Below are 27355 nucleotides of genomic sequence, written 5' to 3' on the forward strand. Positions count from 1 at the left end.
CCCCCTCTTCAAAGGGGGTGACACACTAGACCCAAACTGCTACAGACCAATATCTATCCTACCCTGTCTTTCTAAGGTCTTCGAAAGCCAAGTTAACAAACAGATTACCGACCATTTTGAATCCCACCGTCCCAGGGTTCAATTCTCGGACCGACTCTCTTCTCTGTATACATCAATGATCTTGCTCTTGCTGCTGGTGATTCTCTGATCCACCTCTACGCAGATGACACCATTCTGTATACTTCTGGCCCCTCTTTGGACACTGTGCTAACTAACCTCCAGACGAGCTTTAATGCCATACAACTCTCCTTCCGTGGCCTTCAACTGCTCTTAAACACAAGTAAAACTAAATGCATGCTATTAAATCAATCACTGCCCGCACCTGCTCGCCCGTCCAGCATCACTACTCTGGACGGCTCTGATTTAGAATACGTAGACAACTACAAATACCTGGGTATCTGGTTAGACTGTAAACTCTCCTTCCAGACTCACATTAAGCATCTCCAATCCAAAATTAAATCTAGAATCGGCTTCCTATATCGCAACAAAGCATCCCTCACTCATGCTGCCAAACATACCCTCGTAAAACTGACCATCCTACCAATCCTCGACTTCGGTGATGTCATCTATAAAATAGCCTCCAACACTCTACTCAACAAACTGGATGCAGTCTATCACAGTGCCATCCGTTTTGTCACCAAAGCCCCATACACTACCCACCATTGCGACCTGTACACTCTTGTTGGTTGGCCCTCGTTTCATACTCGTCGCCAAACCCACTGGCTACAGGTTATCTACAAGTCTCTGCTAGGTAAAGCCCCGCCTTATCTCAGCTCACTGGTCACCATAGCAGCACCCACTCGTAGCACGCGCTCCAGCAGGTATATCTCACTGGTCACCCCCAAAGCCAATTCCTCCTTTGGTCGTCTTTCCTTTCAGTTCCCTGCTGCCAATGACTGGAACGAACTGCAAAAATCTCTGAAGCTGGAGACTCATATCTCCCTCACTAGCTTTAAGCACCAGCTGTCAGAGCAGCTCACAGATCACTGCACCTGTACATAGCCCATCTGTAAACAGCCCATCTATCTACCTACCTCATCCCCATACTGTATTTATTTATTTATCTTTCTCCTTTGCACCCCATTATCTCTACTTGCACATTCATCTTCTGCACATCTACCATTCCAGTGTTTAATTGCTATATTGTCATTACTTCGCCACCATGGCCTATTTATTTCCTTAACTTACCTCATTTGCACTCACTGTATATAGACTTCTTGTTTTCTTTTGTTCTACTGTATTATTGACTGTATGTTTTGTTTATTCCATGTGTAACTCTGTGTTGTTGTATGTGTCGAATTGCTATGCTTTATCTTGGCCAGGTCGCAGTTGCAAATGAGAACTTGTTCTCAACTAGCCTACCTGGTTATATAAAGGTGAAATAAAAATCAATAAATAAAATAAATATAGACAGGTGTGTGCCTTTCCAAATCATGTCCAATCAATTGAATTTACCACAGGTGGACTCCAAATCAAGATGTAGAAACATCTCAAGGATGATCAATGGAAACAGGATGCACCTGAGCTCAATTTCAAGTCTCATAGCGAAGGGTCTGAATACTTATGTAAATAAGTTATTTTTGTATTTTATTTTTATAAATTTGCAAGCATTTCTAAAAACCAGTTTTCACTTTGTCATTATGGGGTATTGTGTGTAGACTGATGAGGGGGGAGAAATGTTTTAATAAATGTTATAATAAGGCTGTAACGTAACAAAATGTGGAAAAATTCAAGAGGTCTGAATACTTTCTGAATGCATTGTAGGTACCTAGGGATCATACTGTGGACCAGTTTATGTACAAGACACAATCTAATCTGAGAGACTCTCTCCTCCACTTTGAGCCATCTGAGGCTTTCAAAATGGGAATGGTCAATATGAGTATGTTCTGGAAGTTTAAGAATAATCCTGACTAATTAGTTCTGAGATGTCTGCAGTTTGTTTTTAATTATCTTGGGGGCTTATTGTACCAGGAAGAGCACACATAGTCGAAGTGGCACTGAACAAGAACCCCTGCCAATGCCACCAATGCATTCTTAACCAGATATTTAGAGTTTTTTCCAGGAACCTAGTTTTATGTTCCACTTTGGAGAGAGTATTGATAGAGATACCTGATGTCTCAACAGAGATATCTGATGTTTTCTTAACAGAGATTTCTGCACAATTCCCACTGGATGCTGACTCCCAGGGGACAGAACTCTTATTCCCTTCCATTTAACCCATGGGTGTAACCACGGTAACCATGTAGGGGTTATTAGCCGGTCATTGGATTACAAATGGGCACAGCTGAGGTGCACTGACATGATGCTACATCCAGACCAGGGCCCTTATTCATAAAGCGTCTCAGTGTAGGAGCGCTGATCTAAGAACAGATCCCCTCTGACCATGTTATCTAATTTATTATGATCTAAAAAGGAAAACTGATCCTAGATCAGCACTCCTACTCTGAGACACTCAGAAAGATGCAAGTCTCTCTCCACTCCCAGAGGGATCTAGTGTAGAGTTTATAATAATAGTTTTGTCTTTCCCCATAGTGCTCAATGACCAATCCAAGATGACTGGTTAGAACATCCACTCACATGGTTTCAAAGGATTGAACCAGGCCTAACCCCTGTTCAGCTACAGCCAGCAGTATGAATAACAGTATGCTGAATGGTATTCAAAAGGGATACTCATGATTTGGTGCTAGGCTTAGTGGGAGTGTGAGAGCAACAGAGAGAGGGAAGAAGGAAGATATAAGAAGAGAGAGAGAGAGCTTGGGAAAAGCAAGATATTGAGAGAGAAAAGGAGAGATTGTGCAGACGCATGAGAGAGATTTCACTCAACCATTTTGTAGGCTAATTCAACCTCAGTCATAGCCCACGTGCTAAGCTGGGTAGAAAATGCAAATGATTCACAGTTATGCCTTCCTAGTTGTCTCTTACTTGATGCTTTCAAATCTCTCCAGCTGTAAGCCCTGAACTGTAATATGGCTAACTGTAGCCAGTGAAGGGGTGAGGGGAGAGAATCTGACACAGCCTGACGTGAAGTTCTAAACCCCACTGTGACACAGCCTGTCATGTGAAGTTCTAAACCCCCCTTCTGTGTTATGACACAGCTATTTCAGTACACCAAATCCACTGCCCCAGGAAGGACTTTTAAGAGAATCCTCCCTGAACTCCCTTCATAATGAGAGTTGGAGAACGGAGGCATCTGAGTGTTCAACTGTCGCACAAGAACACTTTATGCCAGCATCGTCGCCACGTAGTGATGACTCAATGTGGATGTCATATTAGATGCGTATAGAAGATAAATTCCCACTGTGTAGTAATATTGTGTTTTAAAGGGATAGTTTACTCAAATTACTAAATGTCATGACCAAATCATCTATAAGAAATGTCATTGAGCTACACAATCAATATTGGATACTTTAGGATGATTTGGACATGCCAATGTCAGTATCATTGACTTAAGCAGCATAGGGGGCCCGACAAGTAAAATAATAATTTCAGTAACTCAGTCGGTGTCTCAACTTACTGTTGAGAAATAGAGTAGTAGAATGAGTACCTGAGGTGGACGTTTGAAATGTGGTTGTGCATCAGCAGTTTTTCTCTTGATCTGTCAGTCACTGACAGGTACTCAATTAGCAATGTCAGCTAACAATTTTTTGATTGGTAAGTTAGTCTAGCTGGTTATCTAAACTTGTAGTGATCATAGCCCAATACCGACCGGGGACCCCCATTGACTTTGTTAGTCACTCTCACTCAGATATCATTAACATGGCATAAATCATGGCAAAAGGTGTCTTGCTTAGGGCCCTGTCATGCCAAATTGTGTCCCCATGCCAAAAAGTCCCCCCCCCCTGCATCACAATGGGATTCAATGAGTTCTAGCTTCTGTTGCTAGGGGTGTTGCTAGAACTTGCAAAATTCTGACCGGATTACGTCATGAACCAAAGTGTCCGTTGCTATGCTGGTTGCTTGGCTCTATTTTACCTCGTAGCGGTCGCGAAGGAAGGGGGACGCGGGCAGTTCTAGTTCTATTTAACCTCATAAGCGCTCACTCAGTCCGTGCAAAATTATTACCTCAGAATTGCTCTCCAAGGATGGTGTTTTTGACAGTGACAACCTGCTGACCATCTGCTGCCTCAGAGGACCGAAAAGACTGGAAAGAGAACACTCTTTCTTTACCATATATTTGTCTTTATATAAGAAAATATTGTTAAATAGGAAGAAATAATTTAAGCTGTTTTTAGATTAACGCTACTAGCTACTTATTTACCTCAGCCTGCCTAGTCAGCTAGCCAGTTACAGTAGCTGGCTAGGTAGCCAGCTAGCTAGCCAGATCGTTTTATTTAGCTAACGTTAGCTAGCTAGCTAACTATTGTAACTGTTATTGTAGCTTTGTGTTTGAATGTAGCTTGCACTTCAATGGCATCCCTCGAGGAGATTTTAATTTATCTTTCCAACCAGGCAAAGTACTATGAAGGCACCACTGATTTCGACAAGAGGTGCAACATTCAGAGAAATTCACAATTCAGGGTAACGTTAAGCAGTTAACTTCTATTAGATAACGGGATAGATTTAGCTATGTACAACCATTTTTCAACAACTATTTTCCATCTAGCTAGTTAGTTATCTACATGTTGCTAGCTATACATGTCTGTCATATTGAGGTATCTAGCTATAAGTGAAACCTGATCAATCAAATGGATAGGTGTAAGCAATTATGGTCATTCCAAATTCCCTTAACTAGGTGGCTTCGCTAGACAGAGCGAGAGAGAGGGGGGGGGGGTGAGAGAGGGACAGAGAGGTAGGAAGAGAGTGGAAGACAGACAGAAAGAGAAAGACAGCCGTACAAATGTATTTAGACTTCAGTATTTCAACAACTCTTCCAACTTGTTAGGCAATTATATGTACCTACGGGGGAAGGATGGCAAGCTACACAGTAGGGGGATTTTTACTAAGGAGAAGGAGGCCGTGCTGACCGAGATGCATGCTGGCCATTTCGGGGTGAAGCGCATAATTCCCAAAATCAACCTACGCTTCTTCTGACGGGGAATTGTCAAGGAGGTGGACAGATGGGCAAGTGAAATAACCTTTTGTTTATCAATCGTATTCTATTTTATCTGAAATTATTATGATTTCAATGAATGTCATATCAGAGAGCACACAATGTTTCAATTTGTCCCTTTTTGCTTAAAGGTCAGTACCCTGTCTAGCCTGCAAGAAATTTGAGAAGACGGAGTTTGTGGCGCCAGAGTTTAAGCCCATAAAAGTTGTTTCACGATGGCACATGATCGGTAAGTGTCCCAATTCAAATTTTGCCCTGATAAGTTGTTTTATAATGGTTGCTTTATTTGATCACAGCAGAGTTCAATATTATTGAATGTGTGTTTTCAGTATCCTTACAAATATGAAAATATGCATACTGTATGACACAGATACAGGTAAGAATAAAGTAATCTTCTCTCTCACTTTAAATGTTAGGGGTGGACCTCATTGGACCCTTCACAAAATCCAGGAATGGCAACAGCTGGTGTCTGACGGTGACCGATCACTTTACCAAGTGGCTGAAGGCAATACCCATTAAGGTCAGTAAAGGAATTCCCTTCTAAATTCCCTTCTGTAACTTATTAAAAAGGGCACTTTTGTATGATACCCATCAAGGACAAGACTGGCGAGGCCACCTCCAAGGCGATGGTGGACATCTTCAACACCAACGCTTCTCCTGAGGTCATCTTGAGTGACCAAGGTCATGAACACTGGAACAAGGTACAGATGTTCTAGGTTATATTCTGTCACCAATGGTTTGTTTTATTTATTTTTTTACAATTTGTTTTTGTTTTTCCATGGTACATAATCAGACATATTTCAATATCTTACATTGTCAAAAGATATCGCTTTCCTACCCCCTCCTCCAGGTTTGGTGAATGGACCAACCAGACCCTCAAACTGCCATGGCCAAGTCCCTTGATTGGTACCAGGAAGGATGGGAGAACAACCTGAAGGTAATTCTCTTTGCACACAACAGCAGCATCCAGGCATCCACAGAGTATGGATGGGAGCCGCAGATGTTGACTGAGCTAAACAATACAATTGTATATACAATTATTGTATATATTGTAGTCTTTCAAATTTGTTATTGACTTAGTGTTGTTGTTTGTCTATTGCTATTTTTGTATAACGTACTGTCGTGGAATACCAAATCAAAGGGAAGAGAGACTGCAGATTCTTTCAAACAACACTTTATCATAAGATTTGCAAAAACTGAGAATCAACTACCCACTCAACAGTACGTAGTTGAAAAGCTCCACGAACCGTGATGGTTCAATGCTTTTATAGAGAAAATACATACAACCCCTTTCTGTATATGTGGCAGTCAGCAGATAGTGTGTAAAAGGTCATTTGTTGTCTGTGTAAAATCAAGATAGCACAAGGTTGATAGCCTGAGGGCTCAACCGTCTAACTGCATTCACAACAACAAACACTATATTGTACTCCTTTCTGCAAGGTTCCATACATGTGACTTTCTGTTGATAGTAAACCCACGGGATTTCACATGCTGCGGTTGCACCCAAATGTCTCTTAGCTGTTAGCCCAGTCTTATGACTAAGTCACACCAAGACACGTTTGTATCAGGTTAGAAAAAACACTAGCATATAACAAGAGACTATTCTTTAAGCAGTAAAACGTAGCACGACTAATTATGTAATTTTCCACAACATTTCCTCCCTTTTGAGACTAAGTCTCAACCTAATAGAACATTACTTACCAGTATTTCCATTAAGCAAGCATTAACATGAGGGAAAAGAACATGCTTTCTTACATTACAATTGTAAATGACCTCCATTGTCATTGAGTTTCAACCCTTCATATAGTGCAATTCATTCTCAGAAAGGGGAAAGGAACATATGAATTCAAACATCAGTACATACTTTATCACCACACACAAGGCAATAGCTTCGTTGAGACTGTCCATATTGCCACAGGGTCACCATGATGGTAGGCCCTTAAAGCAAAGAATTTGTATCCACTCTCGCACTTTTCTAAGGTAGTGATACCCACTTCCCTGGAGAGTAGTTATGGTATGTGCCTTTTAATTGGTAACGGTTTTAATACCTTGTATTAGAACCAATACTGGAACATCTGGAAATTTACTACTGGAGAATATGTGTTCCTTTATTCGATCACACAGTGCAGCCAGTCGGGCTGATAGGATCCATCGTCCATCCATAATATAAATCTCTCGTCAATACACACACACACTCAGGAAACAAAAACAAACACACCAAACAAACAGTGTTTGGTTAGGAACGTCTACCTTTCTTATAATTTGAAATGAGTTTTCTCCTCCATCAAAATGTTTTTTGCTCTATGCAATTTTAATTCTGGTACCCACATGGTAGTTCCTCCTATGCACATTTCCGTGTAGGGTTTACGCTTATAGCTGGTTTCCCAATCATAACCAACTGTTTTACTAGTACATTGATTAATACATTTGATTTTACAATGTTTATATATATTTTTTTTAAATGTTTTTTTTCTTTAAATTGTTTTTTAAATTTTTTTACCTGCAGGAATATTTTTTATATCTCAGGATTGTGCCCTGGAATCACATAACTCGTAACCATGTCATATCATCCCATGGCTGCTTCTCTGCTTCAACAGAGAAACACAACCCCTGTCTCTACCCAGGATACTTCTGCTTAAAAAAAATATCCCAAATGGAGATGTCCCCTGATCCTACAGGGTCACCTTGCTTCAGCAGGATGGTTGCCCTAGAATTACTCAGGACTTCCCCTATTCAGAAATAACTCTGCTACAACAACATTTCTAACTAGGGGTGTCTTTGCTTCAACAAAGACAATGTGCACAACCTGTTCTTAGAACAGGATTTTCTATGATGTTTAAAAAAAAATCAGTCCCACCTTGAATTTATCTTATGTGTCCAGAATGACGTATCCACTCACTGACACTCCCGGCAGGTCTGAGGTGGGTCCCCCTCTGCTCCGTTTTAGTCGGAGTGTTTGGTACCCTGAGCCATGTCTAACGGAGCCCCTGCGCGCAGTTTAACCTCTGTCTCCTGGGAGCAATCAGCAAGCGGAGTTAGCATCCCACAGCTGTCACCAATTTCTCGTGGAATATCTAATCAAAGGGAAGAGAGAGAGACTGCAGATTCTTTCAAACAACACTATCATAAGATTTGCAAAAATGGAGAATCAACTACCCACTCAACAGTGCATAGTTGAAAAGCTCCACGAACAGTGCCGGTTCAATGCTTTTATAGAGAAAATACATACAACCCCTTTCTGTATACGTGGCAGTCAGCAGGTAGTGTGTAAAAGGTCATTTGTTGTCTGTGTAAACTTAAGATAGCACAAGGTTGATCGCCCGAGGGCTCAACCGTCTAACTGCATTCACAACAACAAACACTATATTGTACTCCTTTCTGCAAGGTTCCATACATGTGACTTTCTGGTGATAGTAAACCCACAGGATTTCACATGCTGTGGTTGCACCCAAACATCTCTTAGCTGTAAGCCCAGTCTTATGACTAAGTCACACCAAGACACGTTTGTATCAGGTTAGAAGAAACACTAGCATATAACAAGAGACTATTCTTTAAGCAGTAAAACACGGGATAGCATGACTAATTATGTAATTTTCCGCGACAGTACTATCAGATCACTGAAACCACCTGATGTGGTGGAAGTTGTCGAACCAGATCAGAACGCCTCCGAGGACCACCTTCAGGCACGGACTGAGGAGGTGGAGGTTGTCGAACCAGATCAGAACGCCTACGAGGATCACCTTCAGGCACGGACTGAGGAGGTGGAGGTTGTCGAACAAGATCAGAACGCCTACGAGGATCACCTTCAGGCACGGACTGAGGAGGTGGAGGTTGTCGAACCAGATCAGAACGCCTACGAGGACCACCTTCAGGCACGGACTGAGGAGGTGGAGGTTGTCGAACCAGATCAGAATGCCTACGAGGATCACCTTCAGGCACAGAATGAGGAAGTGGAGGTTTTTGACCAGGTAAAAATGATTGTCTGCTGTTCATTTATGTTCTGGCCCTCCAAGAGATATGTAAGAAATGTATTTGTAATATGAAATATAATTGCATTTATTCCTGTTATCAGTCAAGGTGAGACTGAACATGGACAAGGCGCAGGAGAAACAGAAGGAGCGCTACCGGAGCAGAATCAAGAAGGGGACCAAGTGCTATGACATTCGGGTAAATTACTTGGTTTGGAAGAAGGACGAAAGGAAGGCGAGACTTGGGAAACCTCGCTGCTCTTTCACCTCCTAGCTGAGGTCACCATCTGTTAAAGTGAATATAAAAAATCTCAGATAATAACTATTTGCATTTGCACACAAAATAACCTGAACTTAGTTTTAGTTTCCCTAACACTGATATGTTTCTCTTTGTCTTCCTAGGGTTACCTCAGTGGAAGCAACTGAAAACACTGACACCCTACACTTCAGTGAAGCCCAAAGTATGTTAAGCTTTGGTTGACATTTGAGAAAGCAAGAAATGGTAGTTATGCTGAGCTTATAAAAATGTACCTCTTCAATTAACCTCTCCAAATGACTTTAGGACTATTAACTGTCAAGTCAAATCAAATCAAATTGTATTTGTCACATGCTCCGAATACAACAGGTGTAGACCTTACTGTGAAATGCTTACTTACAAGCCCTTAACCAATAATGCAGTTCAAGAAATAGAGTTAATAAAATATTTACTAAATAAACTAAAGTAAAAAAAATGCAATTAAATTAAAAAGGAACTCAAGAAAATTACATAACAATAACGAGGCTATATACAGGGGGTACCGGTACCGAGTCAATGTGCGGGGGTACCGGTTAGTCGAGGTAATTTGTAAAGTAGGAGTAATCCCATCCACCAGATCCAGTGAATTTGGTTCAGTCTGATTTTCTGTGCTCTGAGTCGGAGGGGGACCAGCAAGAGGTAGGCTGTGTTGAAAAGTACATACAGTTGAAGTCGGAAGTTTACATACACCTTGGCCAAATTCATTTCAACTCAGTTTTTCACAATTCCTGACATTTAATCCTGGTAAGAATTCCCTGTCTTAGGTCAGTTAGGATCACCACTTTATTTTAAGAATGTGAAATGTCAGAATAATAGTAGAGAGAATGATTTATTTCAGCTTTTATTTATTTCATCACATTCCCAGTGGGTCAGAAGTTGTTTACATACAGTCAATTAGTATTTGGTAGCATTGCCTTTAAATTGTTTAACTTGGGTCAAACGTTTCGGGTAGCCTTCCACAAGCTTCCCACAATAAGTTGGGTGAATTTTGGCCCATTCCTCCTGACAGAGCTGGTGTAACTAAGTCAGGTTTGTAGGCCTCCTTGCTCGCACACATTTTTTCGTTCTGCCCACAGATTTTCTATAGGATTGAGGTCAGGGCTTTGTGATGGCCACTCCAATACCTTGACTTTGTTGTCCTTAAGCCACTTTGCCACAACTTTGGAAGTATGCTTGGGGTCATTGTCCATTTGTAATACTCATTTGCAACCAAGCTTTAACTTCCTGACTGATGTCTTGAGATGTTGCTTCAATATATGCACATAATTTTCCTTCCTCATGATGCCATCTATTTTGTGACGTGCACCAGTCTCTCCTGCAGCAAAGCACCCCCACAACATGATGCTGCCTCCCCCGTGCTTCACGGTTGGGATGGTGTCCTTCGGCTTGCAAGCCTCCCCCTTTTTCCTCCAAACATAACAATGGTCATTATGGCCAAACAGTTCTATTTTTGTTTCATCAGACCAGAGGACATTTCTCCAAAAAGTACAATCTTTGTCCCCATATGCAGTTGCAAACCGTAGTCTGGCTTTTTTATGGCGGTTTTGGAGCAGTGGCTTCTTCCTTGCTAAGCGGCCTTTCAGGTTATGTTGATATTGGACTCCTTTGACTGTTGATATAGATACTTTTGTACCTGTTTCCTCCTGAATCTTCATAAGGTCCTTTGCTGTTGTTCTGGCATTGATTTGCACTTTTCGCACCAAAGTACGTTCATCTCTAAGAGACAGAACGCATCTCCTTCCTGAGCGGTATGACGACTGCGTGGTCCCATGGTGTTCATACTTGCGTACTATTGTTTGTACAGATGAACGTGGTACCTTCAGGCGTTTGGAAATTGCTCCCAAAGATTACTTTTGGAGGTCTCCAATTTTTTTTCTGAGGTCTTGGCTGATTTCTTTTGATTTTCCCATGATGTCATGCAAAGAGGCACTGAGTTTGAAGGTAGGCCTTGAAATACATCCACAGGTACACCTCCAATTGACTCAAATGATGTCAATTAGCCTATCAGAAGCTTCTAAAGCCATGACATCATTTTCTAGAATTTTCTAAGCTGTTTAAAGGCACAGTCAACTTAGTGTATGTAAACTTCAGACCCACTGGAATTGTGATAGAGTGAAATAATCTGTCTGTAAACAATTGTTGGAAAAATTACTTGTGTCATGCACAAAGTAGATGTCAAACCGACTTGCCAAAACTATAGTTTGTTAACAAGACATTTGTGGAGTGGTTGAAAAAACAAGTTTTAATGACTCCAACCTAAGTGTATGTAAACTTCCGTCTTCAACTGTATCACCCTTTTATAACACTGCACTAATCCATCAAATTTTCTCAATGTAAAGTGTAACCTGTGTGTTTTCTTGTTTATGTCCATGTCTCCTACCCTGTTCCCTTTAACTCTGCTCCTGTTCTCCAGGAGCTAGGGGTTCTGCCCATCACCTAGATGTGGATCCACCTGATGTCTTCCATTACCAACCACCCTCCAACTTTCCATTGCATCATCTACAGCTGTTATTGTCATGTTGTCATTATCGGCTAAGAAAGTTTACTGGGCACATAATATGTGAGATACACGGATTAACTAAAAACACTAGCACTGCAAACACTCAGAACAAAGAGAGCAGCAGTGCCTGGTCTTTGCAGTCTCCCTCTTCAAGTCCCCCTTCCGGGACTGGCTGCCTGTTGAGAAGTGACAGGCAGAACCTCCCACCCACACAGCAACCACCTCCTCTATATTCCACATACCAGAATTCAGTATTTTAGTCTATGAATGCCATGTGAGTGTACAAAAAATCTGTGAAAATAAGTTAATGACACAACTATAACAAAACTTTGAAAGTTTATGTATTCAAATATTAAATATTGTTGTTTCACAAGGTGTTCGTTATTGTAAATTGTAAGGTATCCTATTTGTTCCACATTATTCATTGTTGTGTCCTAGAACCTACAATAAATGCATATATATTCAACCACAAGTGTGTACTAATGAGCTATGCGATATATATATATATATATATATATATATATATATATATATATATATATATATATATTTTATCATAATAGAGGACTACTGAAATTCTATTATTCAGTGTAGATAAGGGAAGGGCAGGTTAAAATAAAAACATGACAGCCAGACAAGCTAGTGTATGAATCAAATGGATTTGCATATGAATGGAGTGGAAATTAGCTGGCTATGGGATCTGTAAAGTAAGTAACTTTAATGTGTTAAGCGGATTACACGTTTTCTTTGCCATTTCCGAAACGTGGTAACATTTAAGATATGGATTTCATGTTGTAATGTTAACAAGGTACCTACAAATAGTTAAAAGTAATGTTTTCATTTTATTAGCTTAACAAAACTTGTTTAAAACAGTGAAATTGTCATGGAAATCCGCCTTGTTTACATAGTGATGATGAAAAGAACGTCATTTAGACTATAATGATCTCCAAGATTCTAATCATTATGTCATCACACCGTTGATATCGCAATGGACGCTAATAGTTAATTGAATCCCATTGTGACGCAGAGAAGGACACTTTTTGGCCCGGGGGACATTATTTGGCATGACAGCCCCAAAAAGGCTAGAGCCGTTGACTTGCATTGTTGACTTGCGCTGGGTTTGTGCCACACTTGCTAAAAAGTTTAGAAACACTGTCCAGGTAAACAAAACCAAACAATGGATTGCTGCTGGAATTTTGGATAATGGTAATTTGCCAGACAAATGACTGCGGTCTCTGTAATAACCGTTGGAATAGCAAAAAAAAATTAACAAAACAAACACTTTTTTTACACACATTTTCTCCTCTCCTGACTACATGTGTAATGTGTGCTTTTGCTGCATTGTGGAGGGTGTTGTCTAGGCAACCGAAACTTGTTTGCTCCAACATCTTGCTTGTTTCAGCAAGGAGCGACAAACTTTCATCACATTGTTAAGAGTCCATGTTAACACAAGAACGGACTCAACCCCAGAGGTTCGTTGCACCAAACAATATAGATGTTTTAACCGTTTCTTTTTTTTTAATGGCGTTCTTCATCCATAATCGTCGGTTACACGGTTATACAGTAATTATGCAATCCCTAATGATAGGTGAAATATTGTGGAAATTCAAACTGACCGTTGGTTTCATGTATTGGCTCACTTAGGAAGAAATGACATATAAGTATTGAGATTGGGAAAGAGTCCTTGGCATTTCTAAAACCGTTGAAGGAAATGCTGCTATTTGAAGACTTTCTGATATAAATGATTAGTGACATTAAGTCATAGCTAAAGTCTCCTTCGCGTCAATGAACACATGGCTTAACTGTGAGAAAAGCTCCACACAGTTTACAGAGTTGGTTCTTTAATAATCCAAATACATGGTAGAAAACACTTTTTAGAGTGCTAAATAAAGAATAGTGTTCTTCTGGTCCCCAAAAAATATCTATATTTGCACACTGTGCAACACTATAGCAATGCAATCCATCATAATTGCATTGACCCAATGGACTCAGCGATAAAAATTAGCTATGAGTTTCTAGTAATTAATAATTGGGTGAAACAACAGACTACTGCATGTTCAGTCCTATGATTAAGTCCCAATTGGCACCCTAATCCCTATGTAGTGCCCTACCTTTGACCAGGGCCCTTAGGCCAAAGGAAGTGCACTATATTTGGAATATGGTGCCATCAGGGACAGAATCTATGAACCAAGAGGAAATGAAGAGGGTTGAGTATTGATTAAGTCCAACTATGAGTTTCATAACAGAGAAATGTAAATGCTGAGTCATCTTTTTCTCTCTTCTACACACAGCCTCTTCCCCTCCTTCCTTTCTCGTTTCTTTGTCTGTCAGATTTAATATGAACCCACCCTGTGGATGGTTCCTCTACCTCCACCCACTTCTCTCCCTCTCCATCTAATACCTTTTCGCTCTCCTTCCTTCTCTGTCTCTCTCGCTCATCCCAACCTAACACACTTCCCCTCCCTCTCTTTCGCCCCCTCCCTCTCTCTATCCCTCCCTCTCTATCCCTCCCTCTCTTTCACTCCTCTCTCTATCCCTCCCTCTCTCTAGCACTACCTCTCTTGCTATCCCTCCCTCTCTCCCTATTCATTGCCATGTCTACTGGTTTCTCATTCTAACATAGCACAATGTATATAATATGAACATGTGTCCTGATTATTACCACAATGTATCTTGATTCCTCCCCCATGTATCCTAATTATTACCACAATGTATCCTTATTCCTCCCCCATGTATCCTAATTATTACCAATGTATCTTGATTCCTCCCCCATGTATCCTAATTATTACCACAATGTATCTTGATTCCTACCCCATGTATCCTGACTCCTACCCCTATGTATCCTGATTCCTACCCCCATGTATCCTGACTCCTACCCCCATGTATCCTGATTCCTACTCCCATGTATCCTGACTCCTACCCCCATGTATCCTGATTCCTACCCCGTGTATGCTGAATCCTACCCACATGTATGCTGACTCCTACCCACATGTATCTTGATTCCAACCCCCATGTATCCTGATTCCTACCCCCATGTATCCTGATTCCTACCCCGTGTATGCTGAATCCTACCCACATGTATCTTGATTCCAACCACCATGTATCATGACTCCTAACCCATGTATCCTGATTCCTACTCCCATGTATGCTGAATCCTACCCTCATGTATCATGATTCCTTCTCCCATGTATCCTGATTCCTACCCCCATGTATCATGATTCCTACCCCATGGATCCTGATCCCTTCCCCCATGTATCCAGATACCTACCCCCATTTATCCTGAATCCTACCCTCATGTATCCTGATTCCTAACCCCATGTATCCTGATTCCTTCCCCCATGGATCCTGATCCCTTCCCCCATGGATCTAGATACCTACCCTTATGTATCCCACATGTATCTTGAAACTACCCACATGTATCTTGATTCCAACCCCCATGTATCCTGATTCCTACTCCCATGTATCCTGATTCCTACCCCCATGTATCCAGATACCTACGCCCATTTTATCCTGTTTCCTACCCCCATGTATCCTGAATCCTACCCCATGTATCCTGATTCCTAACCCCATGTATCCTGATTCCTACCCCCATGAATCTTGATTTCTACTCCCATTTATCCTGATTCCTACCCTCGTGTATCCAGATACCTACCCACATGTATCTTGAATCCTACACTCATGTATCCTGATTCCTACCCCCATGTATCCTGATTCCAATCACAGGTATCCTGATTCCTTCTCCCATGTATCCTGATTCCTACCCCCATGTATCTTGATTCCTTTCCCCATGTATCTTGATACCTACCCTCATGTATCTTGATTCCTACCCTCATCTATCCTGATTCCTACTCCGATGTATCCTGATTCCTACCCCATGTATCCAATATTCCTACCCCCATGTATCCTGATTCCTACCCCCATGTATCCTGATTCCTACCCCGTGTATGCTGAATCCTACCCACATGTATGCTGACTCCTACCCACATGTATCTTGATTCCAACCCCCATGTATCCTGATTCCTACCCCCATGTATCCTGATTCCTACCCCGTGTATGCTGAATTCTACCCACATGTATCTTGATTCCAACCACCATGTAACATGACTCCTAACCCATGTATCCTGATTCCTACTCCCATGTATGCTGAATCCTACCCTCATGTATCATGATTCCTTCTCCCATGTATCCTGATTCCTACCCCCATGTATCATGATTCCTACCCCATGGATCCTGATCCCTTCCCCCATGTATCCAGATACCTACCACCATTTATCCTGAATCCTACCCTCATGTATCCTGATTCCTTCCCCCATGGATCCTGATCCCTTCCCCCATGGATCTTGATACCTACCCTTATGTATCCCACATGTATCTTGAAAACTACCCACATGTATCTTGATTCCAACCCCCATGTATCCTGATTCCTACTCCCATGTATCCTGATTCCTACCCCCATGTATCCAGATACCTACGCCCATTTTATCCTGTTTCCTACCCCCATGTATCCTGAATCCTACCCCATGTATCCTGATTCCTAACCCCATGTATCCTGATTCCTACCCCCATGAATCTTGATTTCTACTCCCATTTATCCTGATTCCTACCCTCGTGTATCCAGATACCTACCCACATGTATCTTGAATCCTACACTCATGTATCCTGATTCCTACCCCCATGTATCCTGATTCCAATCACAGGTATCCTGATTCCTTCTCCCATGTATCCTGATTCCTACCCCCATGTATCTTGATTCCTTTCCCCATGTATCTTGATACCTACCCTCATGTATCTTGATTCCTACCCTCATCTATCCTGATTCCTACTCCGATGTATCCTGATTCCTACCCCATGTATCCAATATTCCTACCCCCATGTATCCTGATTCCTACCCACAAATCCTACCCTCATCTATCTTCATCCTACCACCATGTATCCTGATTCCTACCCCCATGTATCCTGATTCCTACCCCCATGTATCCTGATTCCTAACCCCATGTATCCTGATTCCTACCCACAAATCCTACCCTCATCTATCTTCATTCCTACCACCATGTATCTTGATTCCTACCCTCATGTATCCTGATTCCTACTCCGATGTATCCTGATTCCTACCCCATGTATCCTGATTCCTACCCCCATGTATCCTGATTCCTACCCACAAATCCTACCCTCATCTATCTTCATTCCTACCACCATGTATCTTGATTCCTACCCTCATGTATCCTGATTCCTACTCCGATGTATCTTGATTCCTACCACCATGTATCCTGATTCTTACCCCCATGTATCCTGAATTCTACCCCATGTATCCTGATTCCTACCCCCATGTATCCTGATTCCTACCCCCATGTATCCTGATTCCTACCCCGTGTATGCTGAATCCTACCCACATGTATGCTGATTCCTACCCACATGTATCTTGATTCCAACCCCCATGTATCCTGATTCCTACCCCCATGTATCCTGATTCCTACCTCGTGTATGCTGAATCCTACCCACATGTATCTTCATTCCAACCACCATGTAACATGACTCCTAACCCATGTATCCTGATTCCTACTCCCATGTATGCTGAATCCTACCCTCATGTATCATGATTCCTTCTCCCATGTATCCTGATTCCTACCCCCATGTATCATGATTCCTACCCCATGGATCCTGATCCCTTCCCCCATGGATCTTGATACCTACCCTTATGTATCCCACATGTATCTTGAAAACTACCCACATGTATCTTGATTCCAACCCCCATGTATCCTGATTCCTACTCCCATGTATCCTGATTCCTACCCCCATGTATCCAGATACCTACGCCCATTTTATCCTGTGTCCTACCCCCATGTATCCTGAATCCTACCCCATGTATCCTGATTCCTAACCCCATGTATCCTGATTCCTACCCCCATGAATCTTGATTTCTACTCCCATTTATCCTGATTCCTACCCTCGTGTATCCAGATACCTACCCACATGTATCTTGAATCCTACACTCATGTATCCTGATTCCTACCCCCATGTATCCTGATTCCAATCACAGGTATCCTGATTCCTTCTCCCATGTATCCTGATTCCTACCCCCATGTATCTTGATTCCTACCCTCATCTATCCTGATTCCTACTCCGATGTATCCTGATTCCTACCCCCATGTATCCTGATTCCTACCCACAAATCCTACCCTCATCTATCTTCATCCTACCACCATGTATCCTGATTCCTACCCCCATGTATCCTGATTCCTACCCCCATGTATCCTGATTCCTAACCCCATGTATCCTGATTCCTACCCACAAATCCTACCCTCATCTATCTTCATTCCTACCAACATGTATCTTGATTCCTACCCTCATGTATCCTGATTCCTACTCCGATGTATCTTGATTCCTACCCCATGTATCCTGATTCCTACCCCCATGTATCCTGATTCCTACCCACAAATCCTACCCTCATCTATCTTCATTCCTACCACCATGTATCCTGATTCTTACCCCCATGTATCCTGAATTCTACCCCATGTATCCTGATTCCTACCCCCATGTATCCTGATTCCTACCCCCATGAATCTTGATTTCTACTCCCATTTATCCTGATTCCTACCCCCATGTATTCTGATTCCTACCCACAAATCCTACCCTCATCTATCTTCATTCCTACCACCATGTATCCTGATTCCTACCCCCATGTATCCTGAATTCTACCCCATGTATCCTGATTCCTACCCCCATGTATCCTGATTCCTACCCCCATGAATCTTGATTTCTACTCCCATTTATCCTGATTCCTACCCTCATGTATCCAGATACCTACCCACATGTATCTTGAATCCTACCCTCATGTATCCTGATTCCTACCCCCATGTATCCTGACTCCTACCCCCATGTATCCTGATTCTTACCCCAATGTTTCCTGTTTCCTACCACATGTATCTTGATTCCTTCCCCCATAAATCTTGATTCCTACTCCCATGTATCTTGATTCCTACCCCCATGTATCTTGATCACACCCCATCTCTAACCCTGCTTTGCTATCTCCATCCTTGCTTTCTCTCACTCTCTCTCTCTCTCTCTGGGCAGACAGCATTTGCTCTGTGTTGTTTATGTTGTGTACAGTTGGAGCCGGTATTGCTCTTCACCCTCACGCCCACAATAGTACCCTACCATATTCCGCTCTCCGGCAGCCACGATGTTGCCATGGCTCCAGGTTACAAAATGCTCTGTAATAGGTTTTAATAATATATATAATATGTATTTATTTTGAATATAATACAGTGTTTATTTATCAGAGTAGCGCTGTGACTTCCAAGGTCTCTTTGAAGCACCTTTTAAATGATTCAGTTACGTCGCTGGTGCATTTTTAAAATCAAGACTTTCAGGTAATTAAAGCCTCAAGGGTTCTGTATAAAATGTTTTATGTGAGTTTTATGTCCCTTATTGGGCTTGAGGGACCAGTAGCCCAGATATCAAAACATTTTCATCAAAGAATGTTTCAATGTGGTTCCCAAATGGTTTTGTGACACCATCAGAGGAGAATGTCCTCTGGGCATTAGTTTATGAAAACTTTGAAAATGACAAATCTAGGTTGTGGTAATATAATCCTTAGCCTAACAGAAATATGCTGGGAACAAGAAAAAGTCCACATGGAACATCCCAAGTGTTATTGTCACTGGAGTAACCTGTTACAGACCAGACAACATGAGGTCCACATCTTGATCCTGGATCATCCGTTCATCTACTCTGTGTCTCACAAAGACACGGTGGTTGGAACCAAATATCTCAAATTCGTACTTATCAGACCGAAGGACAGATTTCCATCGGTCTCATGTCCATTGCTCGTATTTCTTAGCCCAAGCTAGTCTCTTCTTATTATTGGTGTCCTTTAGTAGTGGTTTCTTTGCAGCAATTTGACCATGAAGGCCTGATTCCCGCAGTCTCTGAACAATTGATGTTGAGATGTGTCTCTTTGAAGCATTTATTTGGGCTGCTATCTGAGCTGCAGATAACTCTAATGAGTTTATCCTCTGCAGCAGAGGTAACTCTGGATCTTCCTTTCCTGTGGCGGTCCTCATGAGAGCTAGTTTCATCATAGCATTTGATGGATTTTGCCACTGCACGAGAAAAACTTTCAAAGTTCTTGAAATGTTCTGGATTGACTGACCTTCATTTCTTTAAAATATTATGGACTGTCATTTCTCTTTGCTTATTTGAGCAGTGCTTGATATGTAGTTGGTCTTTTAACAAATAGGGCTATCTTCTGTATACCACCCCTACCTTATCACAACACAAGTGATTGGCTCAAACGCATTAAGAAGGAAAGAAATTCCATAAATTAACTTTTAACAAGGCATACCTGTTAATTGAAATGCATTCCAGGTGACTACCACATGAAGCTGATTGAGAGAATGCCAAGAGTGTGCAAAGCTGTCATCAAGTTAAAGAATCTAAAATGTATTTTGATTTGAAGAACATAAAATATATTTTGATTTGTTTAACACTTTTTTGGTTACTACATAATTCCATATGTGTTAATTCATAGTTTTGATGTATTCACTATTATTCTACAATGTAGAAAATAGTAAAAATAAAGAAAAACCCTTGAATGAGTAGGTGTGTCAAAAAGTTTGACTGGTACTGTATATATACATGCATTCCGAAAGTATTCCAAACCCTTCAGATTTTCCACATTTTGTTACGTTACAGCCTTATTCTAAAATTGATTAAAATACATGTTTTTCCTCATCAACTTACACACAATACCCCATAATAACAAAGTGGAAACAGGTTATTTGAAATTTTTGGAAATGTATGAAACCTCTATAACAGAAATACCTATGAGACTCAAAATTAAGCTCAGGTGCATCATTTTTCCATTGATTGTCCTTGAGATGTTTCTACAACTTGACTGGAGTCCACCTGTGGTAAATTAAATTGATTGGACATGATTTAGAAAGGCACACATCTGTCTATATAAGGAACCACAGTTGACTGTACATGTCAGAGCAAAACCCAAGCCATGAGGTCGAAGGAATTGTCCGTAGAGCTCCGAGACAGAATTATGCCGAGGCTCAGATCTGGGGAAGGGTACCAAAACATTTCTGCAGCATTGAAGGTCCCGAAGAACACAGTGGCCTCCATCATTCTTAAATGGAAGAAGTTTGGAACCACCAAGACTCTACCTAGAGCTGGCCGCCTGGCCAAACTGAGCAAGAACACAATGGTCACTCTGACAGAGTTCCTCTGTGGAGATGGGAGAACCTTCCAAAAGGACAACCATCTCTGCAGCACTCCACTAATCAGGCCTTTATGGTATAATGGCCAGACGGAAGCCACTCCTCAGTAAAAGGCAAATGACAGCCCGCTTGGAGTTTGTAAAAAGGCACCTAAAGGACTCTCAGACCATGAGAAACAAGATTCTCTGATGTGATTAAACCAACATTGAACTGTTTGGCCTGAATGCCAAGCGTCACTTCTGGAGGAAACCAGGCACTGCTCATCACCTGGCCAATACCATCCCTACGGTGAAGCATAGTGGTGGCAGCATCATGCTGTGGGGATGTTTTTCAGCGGCAGGGACTGAGAGACTAGTCAAGATTGAGGGAAAGATGAACAGAGCAAAGTACAGAGAGAAACTTGATGAAAACCTGCTCCAGAGTGCACACCTCAGACTCGGGCGAAGGTTCACCTTCCAACAGGACAATGACCCTAAGCACACAGCCAAGACAACGCAGGAGTGGTTTCACAACAAGTCTCTGAATGTCCTTGAGTGGCCCAACCAGAGCCTGATCCAACATCTCTGGAGAGACCTGAAAATAGCTGTGCAGCGACGCTCCCCATCCAACCTGACAGAGCTTGAGAGGATCTGCAGAGAAGAATGGGAGAAACTACCCAAATACAGGTGTGCCAAGCTTGTAGCGTCATACCCAAGATGACTCAAGGCTGTAATCGCTGGCAAAGGTGCTTCAACAAAGTACTGAGTAAAGTGTCTGAATACTTATGTGATGTGACATTTCAGTTGTTGTTTTTTTATACATTTGCAAAAATGACAAAAAAATGTTTTTTGCTTTGTCATTGTGCGGTATTGTGTGTAGATTGATGAGGGAAATAATGATTTAATCCATGCAATTTTGGGAATTTGGGAAATGTATGGGAATTTTGGAGATTCAGTGATTGAATGTCTCTGTCCTGTGCCATTACAGGTCCACCCAGATTAAGACATACTCATGGGACAACGCCCAGGTAATCCTGGCAGGGAACAAGGCTGACATGGAGGAGGAGAGAGTGGTGTCAGTGGAGAGTGGTCGAATGCTGGCCGAACAGCTTGGTGAGTGGACAACTACGCTGTCAATCATATCCTCCTCAAATCAGTACTCTCTGAAAGGGACAAACCCTGGCTGGAGAAATAGGTTTGACTCAAATATGTTGGGTAAGTGACATGTTGATATCAGTGGATGATTTATTAGAAAGTCCAAGCTGGCATGTCTAATTTTGTAGAAATGTAATATTCAGTCTGAATCAATTTAATGTAGTATTTGATGGTAAGCTTTTAATGATAACATTACAAACTTTTTACTGGGTTATTTGAGGAGGGTCCAAAAAAGTAATCTGAGTGTGCAAGAAAAGTGATCTGGAAGGTCCCGTGTGGCTCAGTTGGTAGAGCATGGTGTTTGCAACGCCAGGGTTGTGGGTTTGATTCCCACGGGGGACCAGTACGGGGGAAAAAATGTATGAAATGTATGCATTCACTACTGTAAGTTGCTCTGGAGAAGAGCGTCTGCTAAATGACTAAAATGTAAATGTAATGTAAATGTCCAAAAACCAAATCAGGAATTTCAAGAAAGGGATCTAGTACACGTCCGGAAGTCTAAGGAAGTTATCCTGGGGTTCAAGGAAGTAATCTGGGGTACTCCACCACATTTCCTGGTGGTGCAATTCCATAAAATGTTTTACATTTATTGAAAACAGTAACTCCCCTTAATGTACTCTGAGCATTTTATTACTTCAGGACCAAGATTTTCTTTTCAAAATAGCTTGTGAATTTTCCTAATTGTATTGTTGTTAATGGATTTCATCAAACAGCGCCGATAGGTTCAATATGCTGTCGGCCACGCAACAGTGTGTGTGTTGTTTAGTTGTTATGATGCAGAATGATAATGGGTTTATGAGACAGCCTGAGCACACCTCTGCCATGTATTATTAATTAGAGCCTTCACTGGGCTCCTCTATTGCTAGGCCATAATCAAACACTTCTAATTGGCTGACACCAACACACTCCAGAACAGCACCTCACTCAGCCTCTTTCTGATTGGTGGAAAGAGCACAAAAGGGTAAGAAATCTGTGAAGCAATATAATAATACATATCTAAATATTCTCGAAAAAGGTCACTGAATATACACACACACACACAGAGAGAGAGACACACACAGAGACAAAACCCGGATGTCTCACTTCTCTGCCTGACCCTTTCTATCTCTCAGGGTTTGAGTTCTTCGAGACGAGTGCCAAGGACAATGTCAACGTAAAACAAACATTTGAGCGTCTCGTCGACCTCATCTGCGACAAGATGTCCGACAGTTTAGAGACTGACCCGGCTGTCACCACAGGAACGCCCAATGCTAGACTAACTGACAACCCTCCTCCCTTGCAGCAGCCCAACTGCGGTTGTTAACCAGGAAAATGACAACAATCTAAGACGTATGAGATTGCCAAAATATTGTATTATCCCTTAGGTAGATCTGTAATACCTTAAATTGTATTATTTTTCATATCTGACTTCTGATGTGCCTAGTACATTTTTTCTGATTTTTTTTACTTTTTGAAATTGGCTGACACATATGTTGTACGTTCACAAAACTGAAAAATAGACATGTACAGTAATGCCATGTCAGTATGCCATGACCACGAATCACTAATGCCACGTCAGTCGGTACATTTATCTATTTATTTATATAAAAACAGAAATACAGGATCTTCTATATACTATATTAACCAGAGAAAATAGTGTGTTGTTTATGGAATGCTCTGTCAATGACATGATGATCTGTGTATGGTTAAGTTGCCAGTTCCCTCTTGCATATCCTGTATTTCTTCCCTCCCACTATTCCTACTGTGTGTGTGTGTGTGTGTGTGTGTGTGTGTGTGTGTGTGTGTGTGTGTGTGTGTGTGTGTGTGTGTGTGTGTGTGTGTGTGTGTGTGTTAGTGCCACTTTTAAGCATTGAACATTACTGTAAAAAAGTATTACCTACCTTACGAAAGTGATGCCTTTCAGTTAGTTGTTTGTATATCGTTTCATATTTTTCCATCGCCATACTAGATGTGAAACCCATGTGATTATCGGTGGTTAGAATGGACCAATGTGATTATCTGTGGTTAGAACTCATGTGATTATCTGTGGTTAGAACCAATGTGATTATCTGTGGTTAGAATGAACCAATGTGATTATCTGAGGTTAGAATTAACCAATGTGATTATCTGAGGTTAGAATTAACCAATGTGATTATCTGAGGTTAGAATTAACCAATGTGATTATCTGAGGTTAGAATTAACCAATGTGATTATCTGTGGTTAGAACCAATGTGATTATCTGTGGTTAGAACCAATGTGATTATCTGAGGTTATAATTAACCAATGTGATTATCTGTGGTTAGAACCAATGTGATTATCTGTGGTTAGACAGATGCATGGCTTTATTCTCAGGATATTAATAAAGTAGTTTGTTCAGTGACTGTGGATTAGCTGCCATAGTATAACAGTTGTCTAATACTAACATGTACAGTACTATATTGTAGGATAGGTAGGTAGTCATGATAATAATGCCAGTGTGGTATTTAACAGTTTACTTTATTAAATAAGTGGTACATTTAATGTGGCTGTAAAGTGGTATGATTACTAACCCGATAACTGTTGTTTGAAAACAGTATGCATCTGTGAGTGCAGAGAACAGTTTCTGATGTGTTTCTCAATGTTATATCTGTGTACAAGCAATGAACTGTGTAATACTGCCAACTGGTCAGTCACCTGGAGTAACTAAGACCTAATCATTTCTGCAGTGCGGAATCTATTGTAGGTCATCCTCAGTTGTCAGCCGTACGCTTCAGTCTGGGTTTACAACGGATGTCCTCAAATGGGTTCCGTACTGCAGTGCTAGGTCCAGTGCTGCGACTGTTAATGAAATGGTCCTAAATTAACGTCAGAAAGCTCATAATAATGCCAGTTCCTGGAACAATAAAGATTGAGAGACATTGTGAGACATACAGAGAACCCAAGGAGAGGTCCCAGACAACTATTTCAGGGATGTGAGTCACGGCATCAATATTTCAAAAGTCTGACCTGACTTGACTACAGGATTATAAATAAGGAGCCACTTCCATAATTCATACCATCTCATTCTCTGGATTTCACCTCAAATACTTTTTATTAGAGACACTCCTTCTGACATTATTCACCATTCATTTACTGTACTTGCAGTAATGTTTTACTTCTGTTCGACTCTCCGTTACTTTTCTATTGTTATAGAAAAGTTCCCTTGAAGAAACCAGAGACAGTTATCCTAAATAGACCCCTACGTGCCAATGTGCTAGAAAACAAATAGAAAGGAAGCTGTTTTTAGGTGTTGTGAGATTATTTTGTGAAAAAGGGTATGTTACTATTAGTTAGACCAAGTGTCATGCCAAATATTGTCTGGCAGAAAATGCTGCAATCGATTGTTGCACTTGTGAAAACGAACTGCCTCTGAATCGTTGCATTTTCAGTGGCAAACAATTTTCAGCAGCACACTTGCATGAAATTGTGCCAGATCTATTTCTATATATCTATATCGGTATACTTATTGTATTGTATTTGTGCACCTTCAGGTCTCGTCTTGAGGTGCAATGGGCCAATAAGTGCAATATTTTAAAAGCCTGTTTCTCTGTGAATAGCCATCAGTCTGTGCCATGCATAACTGTTAGGATTGAATTCCTTTTTGCGAGTGGTGTGTGAGTAGGGGTTCAATTGGCCAGGGGCATAGTGGAAAGTCTCCTACTTTTGTAGCAGAAAACTTAAGACGCGTCCTAATAGTGGAGCAAGAGAAAGCAAGTTCCGATGTCTTCCCAACTGAACCCCAGTGGGCATGATTGTGACGTGTGATAGTGAGAAAATGCAGCCTGTCAGAAAGCCAAGTCATTTTCTCACAATGTCAACACTGTTATCTAAAGACGGGAAACCTCTCTAGATGGTTCCGCTGCCAAGACAGTTGTCGACAAAGTGGTAGAGAGAATGCTGTATGTGCGAATGAGAGAGAATTCTATGTGTGATTGGATGCCTCCCCTTGTACATTCATCCACCTCCTTGATGAAATATATACTATTTGTTGTTTTATAGACTTCAGCATGTGTACAGCTTTATATTGTGTTTTCTGGTGCAGTAACAACAGCCCTCTTAGTATGCTTAGTATGCGGGTCCCAAGATATTGAAGTGTTGTCTGTTCAGCTTCTGTGAAACATCGAGACAGAGATTAAGCCTTACTATGGTATATGCAGTATGGACAGAAACAAGACAAACTGGTTAATAACAGGTCACTTTAGCCTTTGTTATTTAATTAATCATAAACGGCATTCCATTCATGATAACACACACAAAAAGAGAAACAGCGTATTAAGCTGTACACCAGGGGCTCTAATGATAACACACTAATGATCAAATGTTGACCCCTCTTAGGTTAATTGGCACTCTACTATGTACAGTACGGTGTCCTTGACAGCAGGTCACTTTCCCCAGGTCACTTCACCTCTTTGAAACAATTGTTTGTAGTGCGCTGCTCCTCGGTCTGGCATTTTCTGCTTTGTGGACGTGGAGAAGCCAGTTTTGAGATCCTAGCCTGCCCTATTCTGCCATCGCATCTGTTCAAGCGTAACGCCAGCTGCTCACCTCACCAATATTCTCTGGGACCTTTCCTCTGTGTAGCCTAACACAATTAGAATTCAAGCGGTGAACAAACCCTCAAAAGCCTCTCACAAATTCACCATACAACTGCTAAATCTCGTTTTCTCCTGTTGTTCTTTCATACGTTCTCAACATGTCTGTACTGTAGCCCCGAGTGTTTGAATCAGACCATCTCTTCAGCTGTAGAGACACACTGATAGTAATAAAACGTGTCAATGGCGTGTCTGGTAAAAAAAATAAGTCAAGTGGTTTCTTTGAATTCTTGATTTGTATAATAGCTATCCTATAACAGAAAATGTTTGCTGTATCTCTTTGAGTCTTCAGATGGACCTGAACTGATAATACATCATTGTACTATTATAGTGACCTACAGTATTCTATTTTCCTTGTATGAACTACTCATGAGCTGGATATTTACTTTTATGTGTATGTGACATGATGTATTACACAGGTGTTTTCAAGATGACAATAAAAATATACCAATTGTATTCTTGTGTAATTTTTTGCGGCAGTTTGTTACAATTTCAATGGTTTCAAGATTGGGGAAATAAAAATGTATGACATACCC

The 27355-nt window shown here is 41.3% G+C and overlaps 1 protein-coding gene and 2 long non-coding RNA genes across 3 annotated transcripts in view; 2 read left to right on the forward strand and 1 right to left on the reverse strand.

The window, feature by feature from the left end:
• Positions 1 to 27275, forward strand: part of LOC115160064 (ras-related protein Rab-3C) — a 60953-nt gene extending 33678 nt beyond the window's left edge. The window contains exons 4-5 of the mRNA XM_029710325.1: positions 22064 to 22188; positions 23343 to 27275. Of these exons, the coding sequence (XP_029566185.1) occupies positions 22064 to 22188; positions 23343 to 23533 (316 nt within the window). The 3' untranslated portion in view covers positions 23534 to 27275. The remainder of the gene's footprint in view (positions 1 to 22063; positions 22189 to 23342) is intronic.
• On the forward strand, positions 3702 to 12342 carry LOC115160065 (uncharacterized). Its single transcript, XR_003868989.1, has 7 exons — positions 3702 to 4578; positions 4943 to 5811; positions 5961 to 6047; positions 8715 to 9078; positions 9183 to 9277; positions 9481 to 9539; positions 11787 to 12342. It is a non-coding gene; the product is annotated as an uncharacterized LOC115160065 (long non-coding RNA).
• LOC115160066 (uncharacterized) lies at positions 5833 to 8286 on the reverse strand. The gene is made up of 2 exons (XR_003868990.1): positions 7968 to 8286; positions 5833 to 6008 (listed from the first exon to the last, which is right to left on the reverse strand). It is a non-coding gene; the product is annotated as an uncharacterized LOC115160066 (long non-coding RNA).
• Positions 27276 to 27355: the final 80 nt, after the last annotated feature.

The sequence above is a fragment of the Salmo trutta genome, chromosome 23 (genome assembly GCF_901001165.1).
Source record: "Salmo trutta chromosome 23, fSalTru1.1, whole genome shotgun sequence".
NCBI lineage: Eukaryota > Metazoa > Chordata > Actinopteri > Salmoniformes > Salmonidae > Salmo > Salmo trutta.